A 20,938-nucleotide genomic window follows, 5' to 3' on the forward strand; every position below is an offset into this window, starting at 1 on the left:
TGACAGCAGGTTGAAAGTCTGGGGACTTAATTCATTTAGCAGTTGAATCATTTGTGTTTTGAGTACAAACACATACAACTTTAAACCTTTACCCCAATCCTAATTTATGACATCATTAACAAAAGTCAAAAAAAGGCATTAAATCTTTGGATTTTAATGATTTCAGCTCCACTTTTGCCCACTAAGAGGTAAAGCAAATACAGCTACAGAAAGCTCATAAACAATAAAACTCAATTTAAACCCTCAGCTTAAAAAGTAATCTTTAAAAGTGTAGAAACATTTATTAGACAATCCAAAAATATGTACATCGGTTTAAAAAGCAGCAGTCCATCTCTCAAAATGGCTGACACAAAATAAAGTGCAAGTGTTAGCGTTCATTCCCACATAAAAATCCTCAGGAGCTGGACAGCAGAGGAGCAGCCAGATCCTTCACAAGTGATGACTTCAACTGAGGAAGGAGGCTGATCTTCATGAGCCTACTGCTGGAGTATTTCTTTTTCACAGTCTGTAAGAGATGGATAACATCAGCCTAGAATTCAGTACAAGTAAACCCATGCTTTTGTTCCTTTTTTTGCAAGTCGCTTTGACTCAGAATTGGCCAAATCCATAAGTGTAAATGTAAAGACCAATAGAAAAGTGCTTACCACATGCTTTGAGAGTCCTTCATTGACTGTAACCACATTTTTGGCAATATGCTGCATGATAGGCTTCAGGTGGGCCTCATCATAGCTGGAGTAGTGTTGTTGGGTTGGTGACTGGAGCAGCAGGGGAAAAGAAATTAACTTGTATATTTAAAAAAAAATAAAAAAAAATAAAAAAAAGTGTGTGTGTGGGGTGTGTACAGCAGAGAAGGAAAAAGAAAAAAAATTACCCATTTCTGGCCATCAAGCACAAGTTGAGAGAGGCACAGAGCAGCAGCTGCAGTCTCAGAAGGCTTATAGTGGACCATGTCATAGTCAAGTAGTGTCAGTTCAAGGAAATATTTTGCCAGCGTATGCTTCTCAGCATCCGCCTAGAAAGCAGTTTTAAAATGCAAAGACTTAACATCTGAAGCTTAAGAAAAAGAAAACTGCCAAACCACAGTGATTATAAAAACCTGTACTTGCATTGCCAGCCTTTGAAGCTCTCCGCAAAAAGTGCAAGGGCAGAGGACGTCCAAGTTCAAAGTTCAGCACACTGAGAATCAACGTCTCCATCTCTCTGATCTGGGCTTTCGTGAAGGCATCGTCAGCGATGTAGGCAAAGTCCCCAACCAGCGGCACATACATTTCCTCATATTTACAAGCAACCAGCATTGCAGTAACCCCCACTAGCTGGAGCTTCTTACGGGTCACAGGCTGAACCTGAAAGTGCAAGAAAAAGGGGTTTAACAATTCCATACTTCTGTGGAAGTTTCAGATCATAAATAAATCCATTACAAGGTTTTAAAATACAATTTGACTAAGTCATCACCCAGAAAGTATTCACCAGTATAGCATAGGAAATCAGGTACTGCATGAACAAGAAAACACCAAATGGCTGTAACGGTCACCTGGAGAAAGCGATCAAGGACAGCTACAGTCATGTACAAGGTTTCCTGCAGGAGCTGAAATCTTGAGTGCACCTGAATCAGCCAATCAACCAGGAGAGCACGCATTCGTCCATTGATATCATAACCACGCATATAACGGGGACGAACCGACTGCTGAACCTGCAATGAGAACACAGAAGCTGTAGGAGGAACGAAATGTGGAAAAACCAAGAAAGAAAAATACTGTAAACAGACCAGCAGCAAGTACCTCAAGGCTTTGCAGATACACATAGATGTCCTTTACATATTCAGGACACAGCTGAGGCATGTCAGCATCCCCCTCATCGATGTCTTCGACTGGAAAGAGGGTGTTGGAAAAGGCTTGACACAGTTCCTCTTCCTTCATGCTCACGTCAGCTTTAGCAGAGGGGGGTAACGCTGGGGCAGGCTGAGGGACACCGTGCTGTACCTGGGCACGTTTGGGTTGCACAACAGCTGGCTGGACAGTCGGTTTAACAGATAGCAAAGGTTGAACCTTCTGAAAAGGAAAGAAGAAAGAGGAATGTGTGGCATCATGTTGTTGCTCAAACGCACAAGTTGCACAGTGGTCAATAAAGACACGCACCTTGGTCTGAACTGGTTTGTGGGAAAAGTTGGAAAGTTCGCCAAATACGGCCCTCCTCGCTGCACCATTTCCAGGACCGCCTTTGCCACCGATAAAAATAGGGTTGTTTGCATTGCGCTGTATGGGGAAAGGAAGTAAGAACTAAAACCATGCTCATACAAGCTATTTCAACACGACTCTTAGCTATTTAAGCTAACGAACATGAAGCTGCTTTGACGCTAGCAAGCCTTTTATCACATCAGACAAATACAAACGCATATTTCTGCATTTAATACTCACCAAAGCGTGCATTTCCATGATGAATATGCTTTTCGAGAGGTCTTTCTTAAATGAAATGTTAAAAAATATTAAAATAGGCCGTTTAGCTTCGCTTAATGTTCCTTGTCCAACTCAAAACAAACCGTACAGTACAAAGCCCTTCTGGTGATTCAAATACCGCTCCGTGCTGTCTGATTGGCCACTGGCTCACGGAATACTCGACTTCGATTGGTTGAAAAGGGAAGGGACGCTTTTCAATCATCCCTCATCATCTCCGGTTTCACATGTAGCTCTGTAAAACCATAGAGTGTAAAACACGAAGACATTGAACTGAACTCATTTAAAAGTTGTTGACTTGATTCCCTTAGTAATCGTTAGTTGAGTAGTCATGTATTTAGCATGTTGTTGATAATAGTGTCTGCTGATCAAGGACCTTTAATTTTTAAAGACAGGGCATTTTTTAAATTAAACATTTTGAATATAAAACCATTGCTTGCCACTGAATAAAGCAAAACAGTGGGTTTTCGGGATTTAAACCCACATTCTGTTGCTGTGTGAATGTGGCCTTAGAAAAGTCATGCAAAATAAAATTGTAAGACTCCATGTGTCTGTTTATAATGAATATAGATTTTTCTAGTTATGCCAAACTTTTTTTAAGGGGTACAAATTGTGAGTAGATATTATTTTTAAAACCCTCTTTCAATAATTCACAAACAAATGGAAAAGCCATTTGGGTCTTTGAATATTGTTGGAGACCAAAGGTTTAGAAGGTCTGTAATAAAACACAATAAAAGGAACATTCATGCTTGTCATTCATGTAATGAGAAAGCACACCTGAAATAGGGATTCGTTCATGAACAAATCTTTTAAGTGAATGAATCATTCTTGTTCATTTCCATGTTCTGACTCATGCTTAACTCCATTTTGAATCAAATGACTGCTGTACGTTAGAAAAATGATATTAAAAGTGTTAAACATATTCTGAAAGTAGTTTTTTTTTTCTGAGTTTTTATCAGGTTTTTATCCTAGAGGTTTTTATGAGTGCATAACTCATGTTGAGTCAGTTGAGTGAGTTCAGAACACACACAAAAAATAATTACTTGTCGCCACCTAGCGTAACCTCCAGAAATGGACACTGAACGAATCTTTGACGAGGGGCTCAAAAGATTCGAGACACTGAAATACACCATATTCAGTGGGTTGATGATAGTAGATTATGGGATTATTTTTTATTTTTTTACATAAAAACAAAAAGAGGTTTTGTCGCCTTTGACTTCTCAAAAACAAACAAACAAACAAACAAACAAACATTAGAGTCGAAATTGGTACCTAATCAGTAGACTAATATCATTAAAACGGTAATATTACTTTTACCAGAGAGTTGTGATATTAAGGCCAATTCTGTGTTGTGTTGTTTCTATATTTTTTATATTTAAATAACGAAAACCCCATAAAACATACAAGCTTATTTTGCACCTTCAGTTTATGTGTAACGTTACATGAAGCGCTGACACATTCTGCCACTAGAGAGCATGAGGCTACCAACTCCCAAATACAACACAGTATCATATTGGTCAGCATTCATAAACTGCACTAAAATATCTATAGATTCACAAGAGTCGGTAGTCAACCACTACGATAATTAACGGTTATGCACAATATATTGTAATTTTCGGCAAGCCTTATGACGATGTTGTTGTCCCGGAGAGTCGTCAAAGGATGCGAGAATGTCGTAAAATGTCGAAATGCTCGCTCGCGCGCGTGTGTGTGCGTAGCAGCAGAGCTGTGTTCACATACACACACATAGCAGCGCTCTAATGGACGACGCGAATAGGCAGGAATGGGGACTCGCACCCGAGGGTAAACGGGGAGGAATTCGAAACATATATGATCGCTAAATTAAATGTCCTCTCCGTACGATTAGCTCGCCGTGACGTTAAACGTGTGATACTGTAACTCGCGTGCGTATTCTTATACACTTAAAGCGTAATCGTCGAAATATCCGTCCGTTAGCGGGGAGGCTAAAGCGCTGGGCCTCTCTCTCTCTCTCTTTCTCTCTCTCTCTATCTCCCTCCCTCTCCGGGTTTATTTGACTGTCAGTTTCACACAAGCCTCCGCTGACGTTCACTCGCTTCCCCAATACTTTTCTACTTCTGTCGACGAAAATTGTACACTGGAAAAGGGTTTAAGTCCAAGAGGGATAGTTTTCCGACGTGTAAAGAGGTAAGTGGCTCTGTTTATATTTGTTTTAATGGTAAATTTCAATTGGTATGAGCTATTGTTTGAGTAACTGGAGAGGCTATTAGCCCGCCGCTAGCAGTTTCAGTAGAGAGTGTGTTTGTCCCAGCACATCCAGGCCCAATGGGCTACTGATCCACAACATTATCTGTCAATATTTGTTTAAACGTGTCTTAGATGTCTGTTTTAGGATGTGTTTTATAATCTGTATTGCTGTCATGTGTCGAAGGAAGTGAGAACAACAACATCAACATGCCATCGGTGCCTTTCTTTTTCTGTTGTTTATCAAACCCTCGTTGCCTTTGTGTTATGATTTATTGGATTGTTATTGAATCGACGTTGTTATTTGATTGGAAATGGAGAAGCTGGTTTCATCTGGCCATTTTGAGACGGAATTGGTCAGCGGCTCTTTTTTTCTTGAACAGCCAGCTGGATCAGATTCCAGCCTTTGCATTTACAATATCATTTTTAATGTGCCCCCCTCTGGGAGCATGACATATGTGCTGTTGACTCCCATAAAGCAGTGACATCTGAAAAGAGATTATTAATGCCACCATGGCTCATACTCCTCAGTGATTTGTTCAAATAATCTTCACTTTCACGTGCACTTCCATCATCTGTTTTGAAAAACAAAACCTTACAAATAAGATGCAGTGTTACTACTTGTGCTCCCAATTGCAGTAATCGTCATATTCCATCCAGATATGAAAATGCTATTCCTGTCATTTGTCTTAATGGCTCATTAAAATATATAATATAATATATGCCTCTTTAATGGATTCATTTGTAATTTCCAACACAAGACATCATGCTTGGTGAAAGAACTAGTGTTTTCTTTAAGACCTGTTAATGTAATCTGTGCTTGATCTCTCAATATTTACTAATGGTCTTTTCCAGCTATACTAACATTGTGGAGAAAATGACTGTCACAGTTGTTTGGATGATACTTTTTAGTTAATTCTCTTAAATTGTAGAGCAATTGAAAATAATGAAGCAGGGCTGTTAAAGGGGTCAGGACATGGATTTCCCTTTAGGTTAATTTATAATGTTAATAACGTTTTTTTTGTACAAAACAAATTTGCTTGTATATTATACAAATAATCATTTTCAAGCTTCATTCTGATTCTTTGTCTGAAACAATCCGTTTTTAAGGGACGGCTCCTTTAAGGCTTGTCAGTAAATACCCACTGTTATGATTGGATAACGTCATTGCATAGGAAACGGTAAAACTTCCACTCCCTATTAGTGTTAGTCTACGTGAGTAAGTATTTAAAAAACACTGTTTATGTTCATCCCTAATCCCCTGTCATGTTTCACACAAGGGATGTCATCATGAGAACCGATACTTCGGTACCAAGTCGGTATCATTTAAATTCCAGAGTGACAGTACTTGTTTTTATATACAGTACCAATGGTACCGAACATTTATGCACTATAGCAGGTACCAAACAGATTATCAGAGCAAATCAGTCATTTAAAAAGTTTCTGTGAGACGTAATTTCATAAACAGTGTTGCGGTACCTCGTCTTTTCGGTCTCTCTCTCTTTCTCTCTCTCTCTCTCTCAAAATGCGCAAATGGATTCCTAGTATCCACATTGATTTTGCTCTGCAAGCGATCTGCACTGTGCAATACAAGACTTAAGCGCAAATCATTTATATATCGTGCCAATTTATAAATTCAAGTGATTTTAAACTATAAAGTACTTGCACGCTCTCTGAGAGACCATTTTCAGTCAGTGCGCACTCAACCAAAGCGCACACAAATAGCCACCTCTCGCGTGTCAGATTTTCGCAGCTTATTATACATAACCATTAAAATACACACACTGTTATGTCAAAATGTCCATCTTGGCAAATATTTCCTTTGGTTATGTGAATGTGAACAACATGTGTAACAGCATATTGTTTCCGTCCAGGTCTTAGTGACAGCAGCCTTTAAAACCTGCTACTGTCTACTATTGGCTGTCTGTATTAATAATTATAATCAAACAACAAAAGAAAAGCTTTAATAAGCCTTTAATAAGGCTTTAATGAAAATGTACAGCATTGATTAATTTGTATCTTTATTCTACTGTATTTATTTAGCCTATGCTACTGCTTCGTATTTATTCATTCTTGTTTTATTACTGACTATTGCAACAAATTACCTCAAATAGGCTACATTGAGTGAGCAAACATTTTGGTGAGATGATTGTAATTTCTTTAAAAAAAATATGTATAAAAATAAGTTCAAGTATTATTGTTGTTGTTTTTTACTCTGGTATTGACTTTGGTATCGAGTATCCTGTACTTTTGGTGGTATTGTGACATCCCGATTTCACGTGAAACAAAACTCAAGTGCCAAATGCTAATAGCTATTATGGCATTGCTGCTTAATACGAGCCTGCACATTTTCAGGACTCACAACCGCATTTAGCGACTGTGTAAAAAATGGCTTCCCTCATTGCATTATTATACATTATAGGCCTATGTAGCATGCCCCCCGAACAAGGATGAGACTTTTACTGATGGTTTTATGATGTTTAATCCTTTATAAACTTTACTCCGTTCACCATATCACCAACGTAAGAGCTGAAATGTATACAAATGATATAACTGATCAGCTAACATTGTTCACATTCATATGGTCTTACATTTGTGCAAAAACGAACATATTTACAGACAAATTGCTCAACTGATTTACATTAACACACCTTTTGCCTCTTCGGAGGGGCTGCAAGCATGAAAATCAATGTTTATCAGGTCTCCGTGTCGAAGTGCCGTAGCTGCTATTTGGAATGACAAGCTGCTATATGCTATAAACTGCGCTAGCTAGAGAGCGTGCGTTCAAAAAGAAAACAAAAGCGCGCAGCTCAAAACCGGAAGTCAGCCACCTCAACACAATTTCAAAATAAAATACCTTTTTTTTTTGTCACCTCTTCTGTAACAAACTTATGGTTATTTACACTCCCACCAAATTATGAGAGTTTGTTATATCAGGATAACAACAACGAAGAATTTTCAACATGAAATAACCATTTCTCTTAAATCAACTTATGAGCATTCTAATATCAGAATTAGCTTTTGCACAGGACGCTCTACACTAGAAAGCTTATTACTGCGTTGACCTTTGTTATTCAGTCTCTTATCTCCAAAGGAGATTTTCACTCTTCTCACGAGACCGTCCTTTCCGGTAACAGTCTCCAGGACTCTGGCAAGTCTCCATTCACCTCTGGGTGACAGTTCATCAATGTCCAACACAACATCACCTACTCTTAGATTTCTTTTTGGGGAGTGCCAGCGCTGCCTAGCAATAATGTTGTGCAGATACTCACGCCTCCACCGGCACCAGAACTGCTCAGTCAAGAACTGAACACGACGCCATCTCTTCGCTCCATAGAGGTCCTCCTTTGGGAAGGCACCAGGTGGAGGTAGTATTGTGCTGGATTTCATGTGGAGCAGGTGGTTGGGGGTAAGTGGTTCCAAGCTGTCAGGGTTGTTAAGGTTGTCTACAGTCAGTGGGCGACTATTGACTATGGCCATCGCTTCATAGAATAAAGTCCTTAATGAAGCATCATTAAGTCTGCCATGCGCAAGGGACAGAGTAGTATTCAATACACTCCTGACAGTTCTTATCTGACGCTCCCACACTCCACCTGCGTGACTGGAGTGTGGTGCATTCATCACAAAGTCGCACTGTTTTTGGGACAGATAAGTACTCAGTCTTTGGGTGTCCAGTTCACTTAGGGCAGCCTTAAACTCATTCTTTGCACCAACAAAGTTTGTTCCCTGATCACATTGGATTTGGCGAATTGCACCTCTGATAGCAATGAAACACCTTAATGCATTAATGAAAGTGTCAGTGGATAAGTCCTCTAATAGCTCAATGTGAATGGCGCGAGAGCAAAAGCAAGTGAATAAAAGTCCATACCGTTTATGTTGTTTTCGGCCTTCTGTGGTTACAAAAGGGCCAAAACAGTCCATGCCGCAATATGTAAAGGGAGGAGAGGGCTCTACGCGCTCTGCAGGTAGATCGCTCATTCTCTGACCTTCCGGAGCTTTGCGGAGTCTGCGACAGATGACACACTGGCGGACGAAAGAAGCAACGGTTCTGCTCATCCCTGGGATCCAGTAGCCACTGGATCTGATTTCGTTAATGGTGAATCCTTTTCCTTGGTGTTTTACTTTGTCATGACAGTGAGCTATTATGAGTTTGGTCACATGATGTTCCTTTGGAATCACAATAGGGTGTTTGAAAGAGTCCTTGATAGATGAAAGTCTCCCTCCGACCTTGATGAGACCGTCCGTGTCCCTGAAAATGTCTAAGTGGAACAGTTTGTTGTGATGTGGAAGCTGGTTGCCTTTGGTTAACAGTTTTATCTCTTTTCCATATGTTTGTTTTTGTACATCCTGAATGATGACATGCACTGCACTTTCTTGTTCACTCACTGTAGCCGGTGCATTTGATTTGACTTTCTTGGCCCTTCTTATGAGACGTGCTACAGCTTTGACTGCTTTGGACCATGACGAGAACTTGGACAAACTTTCTGCAATGCTAAATGTCACTGTAACTTTGGTTAACATTGTCTGTGTTCTTCTGACTTCTGGATCTCCAAGGGACGGTTCCAGCTCTACACTTTGTGTTGTGGGCAGGTCCCTCTCCCAGAGAAAGGAGGGGCCGGTGAACCAGTTGGATGAGAGAAGCTCAGTGACCGATTTACCCCTAGACGCACTATCGGCTGGGTTCTCTTCCGATGGCACATAAAACCATTGCTGAGGGTTTGTACTTTGGCGAATCTTTTGGACTCTATTCGCTACAAAGGTATGGAAACGACGCGCCTCATTGTTTACGTAGCCCAAAACTACCTTCGAATCAGTCCAGAAATACTCTTTGACTTGAGCGTAGCAGAGTTCATCTCGCAACATGTTACTAACTGAGACTGAAACTACAGCTGCAGTTAACTCAAGTCGGGGAATTGTAGTCAACTTGGTAGGAGAAACACGGGCTTTGGCTATTACCAGCGAACAGTGAATCTCCTCTTTAACGTTTTTGGCTCTTAAATAGGTGCATTGTCCATAACCACTCGTGCTCGCATCCGAAAAGTGGTGCAACTCTATTTCTTTAAGCTCACCAAAACTAGCAGGAAAGTAACAACGAGTTATGTTTACCTTGTCTAAGTTGGCAAAGTCACGTTGCCAGCTCTCCCACCTTGGCCTCAGTGCTTCTGGCAGAGAGTCATCCCAGTTGATACCTTGATGACACATTTCCTGCAGGATCCTTTTTCCGTGAAGCACATATGGCGCCAGGAAGCCAAGGGGGTCGTAGATGGATGCAACAGTAGATAAGATGCCCCTACGTGTTGCTGGTTGGTCTTTTAAAGTGTTGTCAAATCTGAAGCAGTCCCTTTCAACGTTCCATTGGATGCCTAAGGCCCTTTCTTGTGGCATGTCTTTGAATGTTAAGTCCTTTGTTTTTGTCTCTACTGCACATTCAGACGGAGGGATGCTTTGTAGAACAGCAGGGCTATTTGAGATAAATTTGTGTAGACGGAGCCCTCCTTGCTTGCATATCTCTGTGGCCTCTTGTGCGAGCTGTATTGCCTTTTCAACTGTGTCTGTGCTTGTGACTCCGTCGTCCACATAAAAGTCCCTTTCCATGAACTCAGATCCTACAGGATGTGTGTGACAGTGTTCTTTAGCTAAATACTTTAGACCGTAATTTGCACACCCTGGAGATGATGTCGCACCGAAAAGATGTACCTTCATTCTGTATACCCGTGGCTGTGTCTCTGTGTTGCCGTTTTTCCACCACAGAAAACTCAGGTAACCTCTGTCGCACCGCTGGACGTGAAACTGGTGGAACATCTTCTCTATATCGCACATTAGAGCAATATGATGTCGTCTGAACCGTAGGAGGATGCCTGTAAGATTGTTAATCAGGTCTGGCCCTTGGAGAAGATGATCGTTTAGACTTGTACCATTGTGTTTGGCGGAACAATCGAATACAACACGAAGTTTAGTGGGCTTTTTGGGGTGATAAATCCCGTGATGGGGAAGGTACCATTGTTCACCTTGTTTCCCTTCATTGTGTACTTCTTCGACGTCACCCCTTTCAATAATGTCTTTCATGTAGGTTATATAGTCTCTTTTGTACTTTTCATCTTTGTTGAACTTTCGCTTTAAGTGTTCGAGTCTGATTTCAGCAAGCTTTCGGTTGTTGGGTAAGTGTGGCCTTTGTCTGAATGGTAGTGGCATCTCACAGTGTCCTTGTTCGTTTTTCCTTATTCCCTCCTTGAGCTTGTCCAAAAAGATGAGATCCTCTTGTGAGACTGTTTTGTCGCTTGCCTTTGTGTCCTTAAAATCTAACTCTAGCACGTTAATCACGTCCATGGGAGTTACAGGGGGTAATTCCTTTATTGTGATTCTATGACACAAACTTGACTGAGTTTCATTGAGCGCTGGTGTGGAGCCTCCAACGATACTCCACCCTAGGTCAGTGCGGATGGCATATGGCTCCTCACCTTCTCCTAATAGAACTTGTCTTGGAGCTAAAGTTCTGGGACAGTTAAATCCGATAAGAAGTCCAACATCACAACTCAGAAGAGGTGGTATCTTATCAACAATTTCGGTCAGGTGGGGCCATTGTTTTGCTGTGTCACTAGTGGGAATGTTGTCATAGTTAACTGGAATAAAGTCTTTGGTGTATGAGAGGGGTAGGTCGATACAAATGTCTGAGTCATAACCTCTCACACGCAGACCAGATACTCTGTTACTCTTGACAATAGAGTGAACACCCAGCATGGTAGTTAATTTTAACTTTACAGGGTGAGTGTCCGCGCGTAGCTGGTTGCTTAATTCTTCACAGACAAATGTGCTGTCACTTTGTGTGTCTAATAGTGCATAAACTAACTGCTCTTTAGACGGGCTCTGAACTGTAGACACCCAAACAGGAACAATCATGGATGTGCTACTTGACTCACCCACCTTAGTAACGTTGAGAGCTGTGACTGTCGCGGTTTCATTTGGAGTGCTTGGAGCGGTGTTGCCAGAGCTGCGAGATCTTTCATATGCCTTGTGATTGTCATTGTGCAGACAAGTGGGATGCCTTCCTTTGCAAATGTCACAAGTGTGGCGATGGCAACAATCTTTGGCGTTATGGCCCACCTTTAAGCATCCATAGCACAGTTTATTGTCCTTAACATATGTGCGCTTCTCTTCTAAGGGCTGATCTGAAAAGTTAGGGCACTTTGACAACTGGTGTTTTTCATCTTTGCAAAACATGCAGGGTACCTTTAATTTTGTGTTGCTTGTCCTTGCCTTGTTGTTTTGTACCGTGGTTTGCGTTGTGAAGACTTGTGAGGATCTGTTTGGTTTAAAGTCCTTTGTGGTCCTTTTTTCGTAGGATGAGCTGCATGAGTGAAGAGCATATGAAGAAGTGACCGGGTTGCATGCGATCTCTGCTTCGACTGCCACAAATTGTGCAAAGTCTTTGAAAGAGGGAAAATCCTTGCCATCCATAAGTGTAACTGTGACCTGTCGATTCCAACGGGCTGCCAGCCAGTCAGGAACTTTCTGCAACATCTTTTGATTTTCCTCACAGTCACTTAGTATTTCTAGACCTTTTACATATGGTGTGGCTTGGAGACATGCATTTAGAAAGTCTGAAAATGTCCTTAATCCTTCCGCATCCTTTGAGCTTATTTTAGGCCATTTTGACAGCTTGTCTCTGAAAGCTCTCTGGACAACAAAGGGTGGTCCATAACGTTGGTCAAGCTTTCGCCATGCATCCTTGTATGCCTCTTCATCACTGCGATAGAATATGCCCTCAAGACATTTTTGTGCTGGGCCTGTGACATACCTTTTGAGCAAGTGAAGCTTATCAGCAGGTGAGATGCTTTTGCAGTCCACAAGTGAAGAGAATGAAGCCTTCCATTCAATGTAGTTAATTGGATCTCCGCTGAACACTGTGGGCATTGGCACCGGGATTCTGTTTATGGTTATACTGTTTTGAATTGCTTGGGCCAACTGGGAAATGTCCGTGGGAGGTGCTTGAGTGACAATTTGAGGGTTTGGATTGTTCACCGTGGGATTTAACATATGGATAGACATGTTTTGTGGCATTAATGGTGGTAAGCCACTAGAGAGAGCTGGTGCTTCATTAACAGATTGGTGGTCAACAGAGAAAGGCATATTATTTGGTTGAATTTGCGGATTGTCCATATCCATGTTCATTTCTCTGTCGTAGATCTCAAGTTTTGCGCGAGCAGCTTGCATTTCCCTTTCTGCCTTTAAACGCTCAAGTTCAGATTCTATATCTTTCATTTTTTCCTTTTGTTTAATTTCCTCCTGCACAATTTTATATTCTGCTTCCTTTGCAGCCAACTCCGCAGCTGCATCAATCCTTTTGGCTGCGATGCTTGAAGTGTCTGACTGCTTACCGACACTAGACTGAGAGGCGGTACCGTAGATGGAGCGGGCGTACTGGTGTGACAGTAGCTGATGAAGGCGTTGTCTTTCTCTATCTGCTTCAAAATCACCATCTATTGCTGTTATACGTTCATTAAGTATTTTCATAATGTCTCTAGTTACTGCTTCACAAGAGTCCATTTTGCGTCTTGTGTCAGAAGATGGCATAGTACGTTCCCTTATTTCATTGTACACCTTCATCATGTTGTTCAGACCCTTTTCAATGTCATCGGCCATTTCACACAACTCGTGCTCTGATAAGTCAGTCTTTAGGCTTTCTCTGGATGTTCTGATTAGCCCTTTCCATTGTTCATAGAGACTTAGCAGTTTTTTGTCCTTTTTAATCAGTTCGTCCTTTTGGTAGACTAGCATTTTCTCCGTTAACACACTAGGCCGCTCTGAACGCCTGGGTAATGATAACTCGGTCGCAGCCTCCATTTTATGTAGTTCAGCTAATTGTTTTTCTTTGCGTTCAATATCGTCCTTTAATTCCTGCCTTGACCTGCTCTCTGTATCTCCTTGATGTAATAAAGCTCTCGTTTCATTGATTTCAGTTTGTAGCTTACGTGTTTGCTCTTCAATGTCGTCCATTTTCCGTGTTGTCGTAACGTTAGCTCGCTGCCTGTGCTGTTGCCGTTGTCCTTTTAATTCACGGGCCGGTCGACGTAACGTTAGCACTCTGAGGTGAAGCTCTTACTGTAGCATGCCCCCCGAACAAGGATGAGACTTTTACTGATGGTTTTATGATGTTTAATCCTTTATAAACTTTACTCCGTTCACCATATCACCAACGTAAGAGCTGAAATGTATACAAATGATATAACTGATCAGCTAACATTGTTCACATTCATATGGTCTTACATTTGTGCAAAAACGAACATATTTACAGACAAATTGCTCAACTGATTTACATTAACACACCTTTTGCCTCTTCGGAGGGGCTGCAAGCATGAAAATCAATGTTTATCAGGTCTCCGTGTCGAAGTGCCGTAGCTGCTATTTGGAATGACAAGCTGCTATATGCTATAAACTGCGCTAGCTAGAGAGCGTGCGTTCAAAAAGAAAACAAAAGCGCGCAGCTCAAAACCGGAAGTCAGCCACCTCAACACAATTTCAAAATAAAATACCTTTTTTTTTTGTCACCTCTTCTGTAACAAACTTATGGTTATTTACAGCCTATTTAACATTTATATCTGAAACGACATGAGGGTGAGTAAATGATGACAGAATAAAAAAAATTGGGTAAATTATACCATACAATAAGCTGAGCCTTGGATAAAACTAACTCTATATCGCGAATCATATAATTTACATCAACAATGTCTCGATATAATGATATATCGTTCGTTACAGCCTTATCCAGTGCGGTTCCATTCATTCAGCGCAGGTTTGTAGAGAATGCAGTTGTGAGTCCTGTCAGTTCGGTTCTAAAGTGGGATTGTCATGCTCGAAAAAAAACAAAATGCTGTATGAACACAACCATATTAGCAGCGCTGCCATACTAGCCATTAGCCTCTGCTGTAGAGTTCTAGTGTAGAACATGACAGATGATTAGGGATGAACATAAACAGCCTAAATGATTACATCGACGCGTCGTTCCAGCCCTACATTATCCGTATAAAACCGTCATTTACAGACAAAGCATTATGAAATCGTTTGCTTAAAGGGATACTCCACCGAAAAATTTAAATTCTGTCATCATATACTCACCCTCATGTTGTTTCAAACCTGTATGAATTTCTTTCTTTTGCTGAACAGAAAGGAAGATATCTAGAAGAATGTCAGTAACCAGACAGTTTTAGATACCATTGACTTCCATAGTAGGAAAAAAATATACTATGGAAGTCAATGGTATCTAAAACTGTCTGGTTACTGACATTCTTCTAGATATCTTCCTTTCTGTTCAGCAAAAGAAAGAAATTCATACAGGTTTGAACATGAGGGTGAGTGTATGATGACAGAATTTTAATTTTTCGGTGGAGTATCCCTTTAAGGTTTGTGATGCATGCTGTTAGATCCAATACAGTTGGCTGCTTCATCTTTCAACAAAAATTTCTTTGCAAACTCTATTACACTGTGCCTCACTGACAAAACAAAATGCTCCAAACAAACATGCCTTTCTCCAAACGCGATCCGGGATGCCATTAAAATAAACCATCCCTTGTTTCTTATGCTGGGATCCTTCTGAAGTCTCTAAATATTCGCAAACGTGCGAATTGAATGCGTCCGTTAAGCGACTGAATGTCAGTGGTGTATGATGCGATGATGTAAAACTATTCATCCATGTCTTGCTCTGGAGGCATGTTTTTTGGAGCTTGATTAAATACATTTTTGACTTCTTAAGCATATCCAGTCAGAAATGAACCACGAATCCTCTCTTTTTATATTTGTTGTTGTCCAAGATTTTATGTATTTTACTATATTTCATAATATTTTTGTTATGTTCCATTACAGTATCTAGTTATAGGGTTGTGCCACTGCAGATTTGTGTATTAAAAGTGAATCTTTTTAGCTGAATGTGTTGCTAAAAAAATCCCCAATTCATAAATTGAAAAAGCAGTTACATCAATGTCTTCTGTGACGGTAGACAGTGACTGCATAATATAATATCTGATTATAATTTATGTATAATATATATTTATATACTACTATTAATTGCACATTGACTGCAAAAACCTTCTTTCACTTAAACAGTTTAGTCAGTTACTGACTTTTTGTGCCTCTAACCTTGATTTGTGTGGTGAATTTGTAGTACTATTTACAGTTATTCTCCTACATTTGGACTGTGTGTCATGCTATTGCTTATGGCGGAGCTACTTAACATAGATATACACAGCGATCCCTGGGGAAGGAATTAAAACAGCGCCCTAAAATCCCCTATCTTCTGAAATCTGTATCCACCTTGGCGTCAAGAGGCACTGCCGCAATGGGGCCCTCTGGGGCCGCTTCATATGGAGGTGATGTGGTGCACTTTGTTGTATGGCACAGTGGTACATCACAGGTTGACAGGATCCGCCTCAGAGGAGCCTGGGAGAGCAGTCTAGCTCAGGGACAACGATGAACACTATTTGAGCTCTTATTTCTTGATGGAGTAAAGAGTGAAAATTGTGCTAAGAAACGTAATCATTAATATATCAGTTTAGTCATGCAATAGAAGCCCTACTGTTTTTATGTGGTGCAAGTCTGGGTTCCTCATCTTGTTTTATCCGAGTCTTGCAGTAACAATAATATTTACAGCAGAGATACATTTTAAAACCTGTTTGTGTGTGTGTGTGTGTTTTCTGATTATAAATAAAAATGTTTCTCAATGTTCCCCTTTTTTTATTTTTTATAAATTCACAGCCTTATAGGCATAGGTTGATGTTTTCTGAGGTTATAGCCTAGACTGTGGGTCTATGGGTTGTTAGAGGGTTTCTCTTGGTTTGCTTTTGTGAAACTGGATATTGCTCAATGTCAGTGGGTCATAAAAGTTAGTGGTCTTGATAGAATAACAATATTACTGTAGTTACAGTAAAACATTTTGACTGCAGATACTGGGCACTTGACTTTGTTTACTTTTATGGAGGACATTTTGTAGGGGTTTTATTCTTTTGAAGTCTTTTTGGTTTTCACCTTTCTGATACAGCAACGGTTTCTAATTTATATTAAGTCTAGGCTATATTAATATTCTATACATTGTTTCACCCAGTGTTTGCAAGGTAAACCGCTTTCAGTGAGTTTGGGGTAAAATCTAGATGTTTCTTGAGCACCAAATCAGCATATTAATGATTTCTGAGGGAACATGTGACACTGAAGACATGAGTAATGATGCTGATATCAGAGATAAATTACATTTAAAAATATATTAAAATAGAAAACGGTTACTCATTTTATATTGTAATAATATTTCACAATAAAACTTGCTGTATTTTGATCAAATAAATGCAGCCTAAACTGCAAACGTTTAAATGGTATAGACCATTATTTATATACCCAATTCTAGGCATTTATGATACCAATAATAACAATTAGAGGTCGACCGATATGGGTTTTTTTCAGGCCGATGCCGATCTTTTGAAATCCGGGTCGGCCGATGGCCGATTAATGCTGCCGATTTATTTTGGCCGATATTTGGCCGATTATGTGCTTGTTTTTAACCTCTATTTGAAAGATAAAATATAACACAAATAATTACTTAAGATAGACAAGATTTCTCAACAAAAACATTTATTGAACACTTGACCAATCTGCACTTGTTGTGACCTTCAGATATGTTTGGTAATTGTACCTGAATGAATTGAAAATTTATTTGCTACATTTCAGATTAATATATTTGTTTTCCTTGTCAAACACTTTGCAGTTTGAATGATGTCTTGTATAAACAAAATGACGGAGTATGTTTTTATGTTTCCACTGGTCGATCGCATCCGCGCCACACACACACACACACACACAAATATAAGTAAACACTTTGCGACTTTAAACACACGCGACTTTTCGATTGCGCCCGCGCCCCTCTCCCGAGTCTCCCTCTCCCTCTCTCTCTCCCACACACACACACCATATTCCAGCATTGCAATCTTTACATCGCAGCCTGCTTCAGAGCTAAGGCAGGGCTACAGATTAGGTGTCCCCAAAGAACCCACGTATCTAACAGTAGTTCCGCATTACATGAATTAATTTGCACACGAGTTTTATTCATTTTTATGCCATATTCTCCGTGTAAATTTATACACCGAACCGTGACGCCCGTACCGGTTCGGTTCAATACGAATACATGTACCGTTCCACCCCTAGTCTACAGTGAAATACCGTCACACATTACACTGTTTGGCCAGCATTTTAACTGTTTAATCCAGCTACTAGCTAACAGTATGCTAAAGTTAACTGCTGACTAGCGTCACGTTTCTAACGTCCGTTTTCAGAGCATCCAAGAGAAGCACAGGCATAACAGTAGTAGGGCTGTACTCAACCAAAGAAAATCTTGGTCGACTGAAGTCCTGAAATTTTCGACTAAAAATCGACTAAAATCGACTAAAAATGACGGTAGAAAAAAAAAAACGTTAAATGAATTAGATGCGCACTGTGCGCAGTAATTGGTAGCCTTGTTGTCCGCCTAAATGAATTATAAATAAACATTAAAAAAACTAGTAGGCTATTTGCAGTATATTAAATCGTTTTTGACCTAATTATTTTGCACTGAAATGAGTCTGACACTCGAGTCTGTCGGCTCTGACAGCGTTGCATCACGTGCACCTGCGCAATATCATAGCTTATGATTTACGAAAATAGTACAATGTTGTCAACTAGTGATATCATCACAAGAACTGTTGAGGAATATGCAACATAATTTAGACAATTATTTTTGTCATATGTTATAATAATAAGTTATAACTGTCAGACACTATCATTTCACCGTGCATGTCCTCGCACCGAGCGAGGCTGAACATGAGCTCAGCTTCGCAGCTGAGACACGAATAGACTATTAACTTAAAGCTTTTACTCTTAATAAACACAAAAGGCACGTCCACTTTAATAAAAAAAGAATATTTATTAAACAAACCAGATCAAGAGCAGAAACGAAATAAAGTGCATAACTGAAAAATAAAGCATCCTAGGCTCAAAACCAACACAACCAACAGCACAGCGCAATTGCGCATTAAGGCTCCAAATAAAAAAATTAAAAGTTAGGTTATCACACTAAAACATTGAAATATGCAAATTCTGATGTTTATATAGCCTACTCAAAACAGACAGGGCAAGCTAACGCAGACAAGTGAGCTTACCACTTTTAGATGATATGTCATGTTTGTCGTCGAGCTGTGGAAAACTGTTGCTTGCAAACTTTGCATTCGACCTTTTTCCTGTTATCAATTTTAACAAAATGCTGCCACACTGTCGATTTCTTTGTTGTTGACATGTTAGAAGAGGACTGACTATTAAACGCTCTCACAATTAAATAAATAATATTCAGCATCAAACCTTCTATAGTTATCGCTCTCTCTTGGGTTGGGCTAATCCAAAAAAGGTGAAAACAAGGGGGGTGTTCTGAACACAGACTGTTACAGTGAAACAAGGGTACTCTGAAAACACCCCCATTAGCAGTTAGTGCTTTCCACCTGATGAAATGAGCGCGCCTCAGCGTGGCAAAAACTGATGAAATAAACGCGGCAAAACTGATGAAATGAACGCGGCAAAAAATCGACCAATCAGAATTTTGGTCGAACCAGAACGTATCGACCAATTAATCGACTAATCGACTGGGACAGTACAGCCCTAAACAGTAGCACTAGCACCGAAATGAAGCACAGAAATCCGCATTTATATTCGGTCCGGTAAATAACGGTCGTTAAGGCACCAGTGCCGTATTAGCACCGGGTCTGTCTGTAGCTACCCAACCCTAGCGACGACGCTAGCAAAGCAAAGCCAGTCCTTCACTAACCTATGGTCACTTTTTTATTACTTATTTCTCTGCATTGAGTGACAACCCTCTCAAATATAAGACACACAAAACAGAACAAATAAAAGTCTCAGATTCTCTGTCTGTAATTGCAAAATTCTTGCTTACTTATTGTGACATGATAGCAACCCTTCTGCTGTGCTAATGCAACCTCAACTACGCTATCAATATCCAAAGTAGCCGAACGTCATGTCGCCTATTCATATTTTTTCTCGAAGTTGGCAGTAATATATCAAAAGGTTTTAATTAAATATAAAGGAGTTTTCTCCAAGGAACTTAGCTCCTTCCTTAGGCACTGGATGAGGTCTGCTCACTCTGCTGGAGAATGACTCTAGGCGCAGCGTGCGTCGAACACGTGTTCCACAACAACAACACTAGGCTGCCCACAGATGCGCCTGCTTAATAATCGGCTTGATATACTGGATATTGGCCGATGCCGATTATGTAAAAAAATGCAAAAAAAATGGCAGATTAATCGCCCGACCGATTAATCGGTCGACCCCTAAACACAATGATGTTGAAATTAATAATTTCTGCGATGTGGACGTGGAAAATTCTGCATCGATGCAAAAATGTACCATAATCGATTATAGCCGTTATAGCCTACTGACGTTTCTCTGGCTTCATTCGTCGCATAGGCGCTTGTCTCACTAGCGTAAAATGACGGAGGGAGGCGAAACACTAAAGCGAGTGATAAAAAATGCACCCACTAGGCTATTTAAACATTTACAGCGTGAGAGTGCGAGTGTGTGTGTGTGCATGCGAGCGTGTGCGCTGTTGTAACTTATTACACTACTTGACAGTTTTGTGCGCTTTTAGAATTTTTCTAGTGTTTATTAGTTCCAAATGCTCCTGTCATCTGCTATGTTCAGACTAAAGTTTTGTTTGATTACATTCAGGAAGTTTACTTTCTTGGAGCAGATAAAATTAAAAGGGATTTCATATATCTGACTACTATTCTTTGACGAAAATGTAGCCATGTGCAGTAATATAGCAACACATCGTGATGCATTGTGATATCGAATCGTTGACTTGATAATCGTAATCGAAATTAATCGTGAGACCAGTGACGATTCACCCCCCTAAATGGTGTATGCATAGTATAGTAATACATGGTTAAAAAGTCTTATTCTATAGTCCTTTCATTGAAAGAGTCGGTACATTTTGCAGGGCAATCCTTTCTTTGTAAGTTTTGTTTCTAATTTGTATGTTAGGTCGACGTGCTAGCCTTAAGCACACACAACCTGTGGCCATATTAACTCCTGGAATGTTTCGTCTTTAAATTGCTGAATACAGGAAAGTAACTCTTTGACACTGTTACCAGAGACAGAGAAGTTGACTCAAATAGAGAGACTATATGCCTTATGAAACAGATGGCTGCTTTCATAATTTACAGGTAAGGGAACTCAGGGCCTTACTGTGG

At 40.2% G+C, this 20,938-nt stretch overlaps 2 protein-coding genes across 5 annotated transcripts in view; one reads left to right on the forward strand and one right to left on the reverse strand.

The window, feature by feature from the left end:
- Positions 1 to 134: 134 nt before the first annotated feature.
- ccnb2 (cyclin B2) lies at positions 135 to 2,691 on the reverse strand. Its single transcript, XM_082156173.1, has 8 exons — positions 2,415 to 2,691; positions 2,136 to 2,252; positions 1,779 to 2,048; positions 1,532 to 1,690; positions 1,107 to 1,343; positions 872 to 1,012; positions 645 to 755; positions 135 to 505 (listed from the first exon to the last, which is right to left on the reverse strand). The coding sequence occupies exons 1-8, from the start codon at positions 2,430 to 2,432 to the stop codon at positions 395 to 397; spliced, it is 1,164 nt and encodes a 387-aa protein (XP_082012299.1). The 5' UTR covers positions 2,433 to 2,691; the 3' UTR covers positions 135 to 394.
- A 1,473-nt stretch (positions 2,692 to 4,164) lies between these two features.
- The window catches only part of rnf111 (ring finger protein 111), a 53,056-nt gene continuing 36,282 nt past the window's right edge, over positions 4,165 to 20,938 (forward strand). For 2 of the 4 annotated variants that reach the window (XM_082156049.1, XM_082156051.1), the window contains exon 1: positions 4,165 to 4,616. The gene's annotated coding sequence lies outside the window, so the exon portion shown is untranslated. The remainder of the gene's footprint in view (positions 4,617 to 20,938) is intronic. The other 2 variants (XM_082156048.1, XM_082156050.1) reach the window with 1 other exon arrangement.

Source organism: Leuciscus leuciscus (assembly GCF_965113295.1).
Source record: "Leuciscus leuciscus genome assembly, chromosome: 2".
NCBI lineage: Eukaryota > Metazoa > Chordata > Actinopteri > Cypriniformes > Leuciscidae > Leuciscus > Leuciscus leuciscus.

Coding starts and splice junctions, on each gene's coding strand:
- ccnb2 (XM_082156173.1), bottom strand. Junction 756..871: donor TGCTTGATGGCCAGAAATGG/GTAATTTTTTTT, acceptor CTGCTGCTCCAG/TCACCAACCCAACAACACTA. Junction 506..644: donor AAGGACTCTCAAAGCATGTG/GTAAGCACTTTT, acceptor CATCTCTTACAG/ACTGTGAAAAAGAAATACTC.